General features: G+C 37.4%; 1 protein-coding gene across 1 annotated transcript; it reads right to left on the reverse strand.

Moving 5' to 3' along the window:
* Positions 1-6,914: 6,914 nt before the first annotated feature.
* Positions 6,915-7,862, reverse strand: LOC143890037 (uncharacterized). The gene has a single exon (XM_077394558.1). The coding sequence runs from the start codon at positions 7,860-7,862 to the stop codon at positions 6,915-6,917; it is 948 nt and encodes a 315-aa protein (XP_077250673.1).
* Positions 7,863-10,685: the final 2,823 nt, after the last annotated feature.

Here is a 10,685-nt window from a genome sequence, read left to right on the forward strand (position 1 = left end):
GAATTGTTGAACAATTATTGAAGATAGAAATGTTAGGTTATCTATTCCCAAGTTTGGGAAACCTAGGCATGGTCCCAAATCTGATTTGCTTGAGTCACATCTTAAGCCATGATCAAAACATAATGGGCATAGGCATACTTTGATTAGCTCACATTTGCATAACCATTAAACTCCTTAGGAGTTCCTTGATTAGCTCAACATTACAATAACCATCAAACTCGACTCTGCGAAACAAAAAGAAACCCAAGCAAATGTTTCAAGGTTGTAACATAAAAGAAGTAAAAAAATGCTAGATCTAATATATACTCAGCAAGTTCTTTCTGTACCCGAACTGCTTCGACTTGGACATAAATTCTGCATATGTCCAAAAATCTCTGCCTATAATATGAATCTGAGAAATATAATGAGGTTAGCTTGCCTAACAATAGAAAATATTGTTTTACGCCTAACAGCCATAGATCGTCGGGCTCCACCTTTTGGAAATCTATTGCTTAGATCGTCCAACAGGCAAGCAATAGACGCCCAACAGGCTTAGATCGTCGGGCTGTAGGATCCCCACGATCTAAGCCTGGTGGGTTGGTTAAGCACATAATACCTCGGCTCCACCTTTTGGACATCTACTGCTTGCCTTCTGATGCCAATTCCATGCTTTGCTACTTCATCGCTCTCCCCACACAGCAACACAAACAATTAGTTGCTTAATTTAAGAGGAAGAGCAAGACTGATGTTCTTCAGTTAAACATTTATTAATTTGTTATGGAAATAATATTTTATTGTAGAATGTCATATATTCATTCCTATTACATTTCTCCACTCAACTTGATTGGACTCCTACGGAAAATTGACAATATGGGGTATTAAACCAGTTCATGGCACGGACTAAGCTAGTCAATGACTATCCCGATTTCTACAAGTCTAAGACCAGAAAATGTGTGTAGGGGTGTAAATGAGCCGCGTTAAGCTCAAGAGCTCGGCTCGGGCTAAAACAAGGCTCGAGCTCGGCCAGGCTTGCGAGCCTTAACGAGGTTTGATTATATAAAGGGCAATGATATATTCACACCCCTCATCTCCCCTGGACAGCCCTATCTAGTGTAATTTTACTACTCTTTTTAAACCACGGGGGGTGGTCCAAGTAACAAATGGGGTTCCAAAAAAAGAAGTGACATATTTTGCCTCCCCCTTTCACTCCTTGGACAACCCATTTAGTGTATATATTAGTATATAATATATATTTAAATGCATTAAATCCTTAACACGCCATAACGAGCTATAACGAGCCGAGCCTAGCTTAGCTTGGGCTTGGCTCGTTAAGGATTCGAGCTTTTACGGAGCCGAGCTCGAGGGAGCTTCCGAGCCCAAATTGACACCCCTACGTGTTGTGTGTGTGTGAGAGAGAGCAAGAGAGAGTTACGAAAAAATGGTATCTGCCAAAAAAATCACAGAAAAAACTAGTTAGACTGAAATCCCAAAAAATCGGCCACGTTTCCCCCCTTTATCGACTGATAATGAAGACAATTTCTGGAAGATACCACCAAGGACAATAGGACAGTCCCTCTTCCAAAAATAAAAAAAAATGGAAAATTAAAGGGGAGCGGGCAATTTTGGAAATTTCAATTGTAAGGTAAAGAGAATTAAACTTTTTAGAAATATATTTTCTTTGGAGACGGGCTGATATGATGGCACTCGTTAAGTTGCTATAGAAGGTAATTTTGCTCCTGTTTTGGGAAAGATGAGATTTTGATCCGCACTGAGGACGATAATTAAAGCGGAATCTTCTAAGCTGGGGTGTTGCCACGTGTCAGCCTCTCTTCCATCCCGCAATTTTAAAATGCCCTCTTTATCATGTTTTGGCAAATCTTCTATTATACGGAAGAAAGTTATTCGCAAGAAAAAAAACGTTTTCTCTCTATATTTATTCCAAACGTCCAAAACCCCCAAACGTTATGACTCTTCATTATCCAACGTTTCTCATATAAACTCTTTCTAAAACCCCCTCTAATTAGATATCTTCTCTTTCTAGCAAATAATTTTATTCTAATATGCAAGCGACAAAACTCTTTTCGAAGCACTCCAGTGCAACTATGGTAATTCTATTTTTCTTTTGTGTATATCTGTTATTCTTAAACATTTCTCTATTCATGTTTGTAGGCAAGCTTACATGGGTTTTATAGTGTAGTTAGTAATTTTCTTTTCATTTTAGATTGTGAAGGTTACATTAACATAGGGCAAGCTTTGCATACCGATTTGGTGTTGAGATTTTTTTTTTTTTTTTGAATTTCTCCATTTTCTTCCCCACTATAATCCTTGAGCTTTTCTCTGTACGTATTGGGGTATGGTTTACATGATGTTAAAGAGGGGCACCAAGGGTAGGTTGTCTCTTGGAGCTTTGTGAGATAGGTGTTATGAGATTTTCCTCTTAATATAAATAATATGGAGTACCTGTTTACTGATTTCTGTGAAAAACAGAAAGAATAGATGATTAGTATAACCTTTTCGATGCGGCGAGTTGAGGCACGGACTAGGTCGCTCTCTTTAAGGTGATTTTGCGCCTCTGCGGAAAACCCTCCGGTGCAACAGATCCGAACGCAATCACCCCGAGGATACAACAGCCCGATGCACCGTCGCTATCTATCTGAAGTGCACAATAAGATAGATCCGAACCAAACAGCGAACACTCCGAATGCCCAACAAATAAAACAGAACAGAGAAAAAAAAACAAAAAAAACAGAAAGGAAACTGTTCTGTTTTTGCAAACGACTCAATAGAGATGAAAAAAGAATCAGCAGAGATGAAAGGCTCGTCTATCTGTTCTTTTTTTTAAAACCAAAGAGAGATTCTAAAACAGATGTAAGAACTGTATTTCAAGACGTTGGAAACAATCTCTTTTTATAGAGAAAACGTGTCTGTTGAAGACACCTCTTTAAAACAGTAGAGACACCTTTTTAAAAACGTCATTTAAAAAATTGCCGTTTTTTTTTTTTAAACGTTACTTAAGAGGGTTGTAACGGTTGGATTAAGTTAAAACTAAAGAGACATGACCGTTGGATTTATAAATAAAAAAAAATCCGTTTAGAAAACCCAACCCAACACACACACACACACACGCACCCGCACCCGCGCCCCGACCCGACACGGCACGGCTCGGCGCGCGCGCGTGTGTGTGTTTTTTATTTATTTGATCTTGTTTTTTGTAAAACACCAAAGGCAAACAAATTGAATGCCCTTGAAAGGCCCAAGCCTTTGCTCAACACTCCCTCTTATATGGATGGGAGAATTTTTCTCAACTTCCCATCTTGGACTAAACTTTTAAGAGGTAAGAGAGCTACCTTCAAAAGTTTAAATGATTTTGGTGGGAAAGTTCAAAATTAAAAAGAAGCTTTTGCAAAAGCAAATGTCTTTTCATTTTAATTTTCTTTAGTATTAAAATACTAACAATCCCCCACTTATTTTAATAGAAAAAAACTCGTAAAACTTTACGCTGGGCAATCAGCAAAGTATCACGTATAATAAATGTGACTATGTCTTGAACCTTTACTTAGTGTTAGTGCATTCTAACTGTAAGGAATTGATAGTGACTATGTCTTGAACTACAATCCTTGGGTACAGAGAGACGTACACCACACACATGATACATAAAGTATTCAGTTGGTTCCAAAAAAGCTCGCACATTACGGCCATGTGCTACATCCCAGTTTTCATGTAAGCATAAGAGAACAAGCCCTTATTCTCTTTGGAAGCGGCCCACTTCCGCGCTAACATGTAGGTGAGTCTATCAAGGATGCTCTTGTAGCCTATACATCCCACTCATACGAGCTATAGATCTCATTAAGAGTAATAACTCAACCTTCCAAACGCTTCAAGATATCATGCTTGAGTTACACCATAGGGATGGACTTTGAGATAAACTTGAAAACAGCATGATCGTCCACAAGTTACACTATGACTCGTTTTTCCCATTGAAAACCTAGTTCTTGGGATCTCCAGTCCCTAGGTTGGGTATCCATCATAGGTAACTATTTATAAATGGGCTTTAGTCCCATCCCCCTCGATGTATTGTAGATTTTCTCCCTTGACAAGGCCTTAGTTAAGGGATCTGCCAAATTATCACCAGATCTCACAAAGTCAATGGTGATTGATCCATTAGAAATCAATTCTCTCACAGTACTATGTTTCCGGCGTATCTGTCGCGACTTTCCATTATAGTACTTATTATGTACTCTTCCAATAGCAGCTGTGCTGTCACAATGAATCAAAATAGCGGGAACAGGTCTTTCCCAAATAGGTATATCAGATAAAATATTTCTCAACCAACTAGCCTCTTCACATGCAGAGGTTAGTGCAATCAACTCAGATTCCATAGTGGACTGAGCAATAATAGTCTGTTTCTTGGATCTCCAAGAAACTGCACCACTACCAATAGTAAATACATATCCAGTGGTAGCCTTGGAATCTTCTGACAAAGTATTCCAATTGGCATCACTGAAACCCTCTAGAACAGCAGGAAACCTATGGTAGAGAATCCCATTATTAATGGTTCGTTTAAGGTATTTCATGACTCGTGATATAGCATTCCAATGTTCTATACTTGGATTACTAGTATATCTACATAATATGCCTACCGCATATGCTATATCAGGTCTGGTACAGTCTGTAGCATACCTTAAACTACCAATAATACTAGCATACTCTTTTTGATTAACACTATCACCTTCATTAGAATACAATCTAATACTAGGATCAAAAGGAGTACATACTGGATTACAATCAAAGTACTTATACTTTTTAAGTATCTTTTCTATATAATGGGACTGGTCTAAAGATATACCACTATCAGATCTTGTAATTTTAATCCCTAAAATTACATTTGCTTCTCCTAGATCTTTCATATCAAAGTTTTGCTTTAATAGATTTTTGGTTTGTTTAACTATTTCCAAGTTAGAACCAAAAATTAAAAGATCATCAACATACAAGCAAATAATAATACAATAAGTATTAATATACTTATAATATATACACTTATCACTTTCATTGATTTTAAAACCATTTGATATAATGACATTATCAAATTTTTCATGCCACTGTTTTGGTGCTTGTTTAAGTCCATACAGTGACTTCACCAACTTACATACTTTATTTTCTTGACCTGGAGATATGAAACCACTAGGTTGGTCCATATATATCTCCTCTTCTAGACTACCATTTAAGAAAGCAGTCTTTACATCCATTTGATGAATTACCAGATTATGGATTGCAGCCACTGCAATCAAAACTCTAATGGATGTAATCCTAGTAACCGGGGAGTAAGTATCAAAGAAATCTATATTTTCTTTTTGCCTAAAGCCTTTAGCAACAAGCCTAGCTTTATATTTGTCTATAGTTCCATCTGGTTTCAATTTTCTTCTAAGAATCCATTTACACCCTATGGTCTTAAATCCTGGTGGTAAATCTACTAATTTCCAAGTCTGGTTTGACATCAGAGACTCCATCTCATCATTGACAGCTTCTCTCCAAAAGTCAGCATCCGATGAGGACAAAGCTTCCTCTAAAGAAGAAGGATCTCCCTCCAAACTAAAGACATAGAAATCAGAGCCAAAATCCTTGGCTATTTTGGATCTTTTACTTCTCCTAGGTTCAATTTCTACTTCAGGGTTTACCTCAATCCTAGGCTCGGTGCCCCCACTATCTCCAATAGTCACGGTACCCCCACTATGTCTAGATTTAAAAGGAAATTTATCTTCAAAGAATTCAGCATCCACTGACTCTATTATTACACTGTTATTTAGGTCTAAAAACCTATATGTTTTGCTTGTAAGTGAGTAACCCATAAAGGCACACTCTATGGCTCTACTTCCTAATTTGGGTCTCTTAATATTAGGAAGTCTTACATAAGCTAAACATCCCCAAACTCTAAAGTAACTCACATTGGGTTTCTTATTTTTCCAAAATTCAAAAGGTGAGACTTTAGTTTTGTAATTAGGAATTCTATTAAGAACATAGCAGGAAGTTAGAATTGCTTCTCCCCATAAGTTAGAAGGGGCTCCTGAACTTAGGAGTAAAGCATTCGTAAGTTCCACTAGTGTTCTATTTTTCCTTTCTGCAACCCCATTTGAAGCGGGAGAGTAAGGAGCGGTTGTTTCATGTATAATTCCTAATGACTTAACAAAGTCAGTGAATTCTAATGATTCATATTCACCTCCTCTATCACTTCTTAGTCTCTTAATCTTCCTATTGAATTGGTTCTCTACTTCTAATAGGTATTCCTTAAACATTTTTAAGGCTTCACTCTTATGTCTAATTAAATAAATGATTGTATACTTAGAAAAATCATCTATAAAGGTTATAAAGTATCTTTTACCACTACGGGTCAAGATACCGTCTAACTCACAAATGTCACTATGAATTAAGTCTAAAAGTTCTGAATTCCTTTCAACACTTTTGAAAGGCTTTCTAGAAATTTTAGCCTTACTACATATTTCACATTTGTTAAATTCTTCTAAGACTACTTTAGGAATCATACCTAATACACTCATGTTATGTACATATTTTCTATTTATATGACACAACCTAGCATGCCATGAATTAACAGAAGAAAGCATGTAAACAGAAGAATCACTTTCATTCATTATTTCAACATTCAGTTTGAACATTCCATCACATGCATATCCTTTACCAACAAAGGATCCAAACTTGGTTACAACATACTGGTCAGACTCTATGGTTTGTTTAAAACCAGCCTTGTTAAGAAGAAAACCAGAAACTAAGTTCTTCCTCATGTCTGGAGTATGAAGAACATCCTTCAGTATCACTTTCCGCCCTGAAGTGAAGCAAAGTTCAACGTCCCCAACACCGAGTACCTTTATTGTATGCGAGTCCCCTAGAAGCACCTTCTTCTCATTATCTGCATAGTCGACCCATTACCCTTCAGATCCTCCAACGATATTCACTTCAGTGATCATAGCCACAAGTGGCTCTCCTATCACGTTGGCTTGAGGGATTGGTGCAGTCTTCTTACGTCGACACATCCGTGCAATATGACCCTTGAGCCCACAAATATAGCACACAATTTTGGAATAGTCATTCTTTCCAGAAGTTGTGTTTTGGTTCGGACGCTTGAAGGTACCTCGGTTTTGGTTCTGTTGCTTTTTCTTCAACTTCTTTTTGGGCTTCAGATTCACTTGCGGTTTCTGATTTTGGTTCTTAACTTCAGAAATGGCATTCACATTAGTTACAATTTCAGTATTCCCTTCTTTCTTATCTTGGTTACGGTTTTCTTCTTCGATCCGAAGACAAACAAGAAGACCTTCCATAGATAATTCCTTAGTTTTATGAAGAAGGGAATTTCTGAATTCTTTCCAAGAAGGGGGTAATTTGTCAATCACGGCTGCAACTTGAAATTGTTCACTTATGATCATTCCTTCTGCTAGAATGTCATGAACAAGTTTTTGCAACTCGTGAGTTTGAGAAATCACCGTCTTCTCATCTACCATGTAATATCGAAAATACTTACTTACAGCATATTTTTTAGACCCGGCCTCTTCCGTATCATACTTCTTCTGTAAGGCTTCCCAAAGTGTCATGGAATCCTTACAGTCACTATAAAAATCGTATAATTCGTCGGATAGGCAATTGAGAATAAAGTTTTGGCATAGGAAATCAGAATCTGTCCAGTTCTTTTTCAAAGTAGATCTAACTGGTTCAAGTTCTGATCGCCAAGGCTTTGGGTCTTCCAAAACATGGGCTACTTTCTTGGTGGATAAATAGAAAAACATTTTCTTCTTCCATCTCTTAAAATTAGCACCACTAAATTGAAAAGGCTTATTCGGATTTGAGGAATCCGATATAATCTCATCATGGGATGCCATATTTTAGAAAGAGGAAAACAGAAACGAAATTCACCTTAAAATTGTTATGAGATTTTCCTCTTAATATAAATAATATGGCGTACCTGTTTACTGATTTCTGTGAAAAACAGAAAGAATAGATGATTAGTATAACCTTTTCGATGCGGCGAGTTGAGGCACGGACCAGGTCGCTCTCTTTAAGGTGATTTTGCGCCTCTGCGGAAAACCCTCCGGTGCAACAGATCCGAACGCAATCACCCCCAGGATACAACAGCCCGACGCACCGTCGCTATCTATCTGAAGTGCACATTAAGATAGATCCGAACCAAACAGCGAACACTCCGAATGCCCAACAAATAAAACAGAACAGAGAAAAGAAAACAAAAATAACAGAAAGGAAACTGTTCTGTTTTTGCAAACGACTCAATAGAGATGAAAAAAGAATCAGCAGAGATGAAAGGCTCGTCTATCTGTTCTTTTTTTTAAAACCAAAGAGAGATTCTAAAACAGATGTAAGAACTGTATTTCAAGACGTTGGAAACAATCTCTTTTTATAGAGAAAACGTGTCTGTTGAAGACACCTCTTTAAAACAGTAGAGACACCTTTTTAAAAACGTCATTTAAAAAATTGCCGTTTTTTTTTTTAAACGTTACTTAAGAGGGTTGTAACGGTTGGATTAAGTTAAAACTAAAGAGACATGACCGTTGGATTTATAAATAAAAAAAAATCCGTTTAGAAAACCCAACCCAACACACACACCCGCACCCGCACCCGCGCCCACGCGTGTTTTTTATTTATTTGATCTTGTTTTTTGTAAAACACCAAAGGCAAACAAATTGAATGCCCTTGAAAGGCCCAAGCCTTTGCTCAACACTCCCTCTTATATGGATGGGAGAATTTTTCTCAACTTCCCATCTTGGACTAAACTTTTAAGAGGTAAGAGAGCTACCTTCAAAAGTTTAAATGATTTTGGTGGGAAAGTTCAAAATTAAAAAGAAGCTTTTGCAAAAGCAAATGTCTTTTCATTTTAATTTTCTTTAGTATTAAAATACTAACAATAGGGGTATGTCTCGTTCTTTATATTTTTCTCCTCAACCTACCCGCTCCTACTCAAATACATCTTTTACATCCCAATATAATCTTATATTGGGAGGAAGAAGTAGAAACATAGAGAAGAAATCACAAGGACAATTCCTTCCTCTGAAGTCTCTCTTGAGATTCAAATCCGAATGCCAAACGCAGGAAACACCAATCCCTTGTATGTTGCCAACTCCCCCAAACCTTGTTTTCTACAACTTTATAAATTCCAATTTGACATTCCTCTCCGTTAAGGGAAATCCCATCGGCGAACCTGACCTTTCTCCTGACTTCCTCTGCAACAAAAAACATATAGTCATTGCATCATGCAACGGATTGCTCGTCTTTTATGTAAGTGTCAATCTCTACATATATAATCCTGTAACTGGAGAAGCCCATTTGATCCCTCCTCGCCCTGACCACCGACGGAAAATTCAAAAATCTCCGATATGAGCTCCTCGAATATGCAGGATTGGCTTTTGACCCATCGAAAGCCAATCCTTGTTATAAACTAGTTATCCCTCTCAATGTTTTCTACCATAACGGAACAACTAAACTGAACTTCCTAGTATTCTCTTCTGAGACAAACAAGTGGGAGGTATCTAGAGCGAACATCAACTTCTTCGTGGACAGTTTATTTTGGTTCTCAATCAATTTATATAGGCGGCCATTTGTATTGGAAACTTAACCATTCCAATAACATTGTGGAGTTTGACCCATATGGAAATCATGCTAGCCTCATCCCATTATACACACTGGGGAATGATTATTATGATGTTGTGATAGGAGAATGGGACGGTAGGCTTACTTGCACTACTCTAATAGATGACAGAGATATAGAGGTATGGATCATGAATGAAGACCGGCAATTTTCGAAGATGTATTCGATTGGATTGGAGACAATACTCGGAGAGAGGGGTATAGACATTGAGCATTTATGGCCATTGCCCTGTGAAGGTGGGATTGACGATCTTCTCTTATGATCCGAAGAAAAGAGAGTTGCAAGAGTTTCATACCCCTAATGCGTTCAATAACGAAGATGACCTTTATGTTCACGCCACTAAGTTCACAGTATACAAGAAAAGTCTAGTTCCAATACCTAAGACGCCTAAGGAGTTTTTCTTTAATATTCTTCTCCTTCATGTTTGTATTGTGACCATTCAATACAATTATATACATTTCTATTTACACAACTATTTTGTTGCAATTTCAATTTTGTTAGGGTAAGAATAATTGTTTCAGAATTTTTCTATCCAAATTTTTATATAAGAAATCTTGTATTTTGTCACACTATAGGTCCCCAACCCCAAACACCACCCAAATCAACAGCCTTAGTGAATTTGAGTTGGATGCGATGGTGAGTGAAAGAAGTATGGTGACTCTGAAAGAAGAGGATGGCCGGCTTTGATGGTGCCTTCTGTAGACATTTGTCTTGTATCCGTGTTTCGTCGGGATTCCAGTTTGTTGTGTATACTCTACTATTACCATAGGATGCGCTTGTGGGTCCACATCATTTGATGATCTAAACCGTTCATTTGTTAGGCTCCTAATTAAATAGGTTGTTTCCCCAAAAATGATCTCCATAGGATGATCCTATCTATGGCCAGGACAAACAGAGAAACTGTTGAGATCATTGAAAGTGGTTTCTTTCTATGTTTTTGCCTGCTTGTAATTTTTGCTTTGAAAAATAGTCATACATCATATATTTTGTCCACTTGTACTTGTGTTTGCTCTTAGAAAAAAATATAGCAAAAATATCATATATG

This window comes from Tasmannia lanceolata, unplaced genomic scaffold, assembly GCF_043159265.1.
Source record: "Tasmannia lanceolata isolate RefF3 unplaced genomic scaffold, GAP_Taslan_0.1 ptg000002l, whole genome shotgun sequence".
Taxonomy (NCBI): Eukaryota; Viridiplantae; Streptophyta; class Magnoliopsida; order Canellales; family Winteraceae; genus Tasmannia; species Tasmannia lanceolata.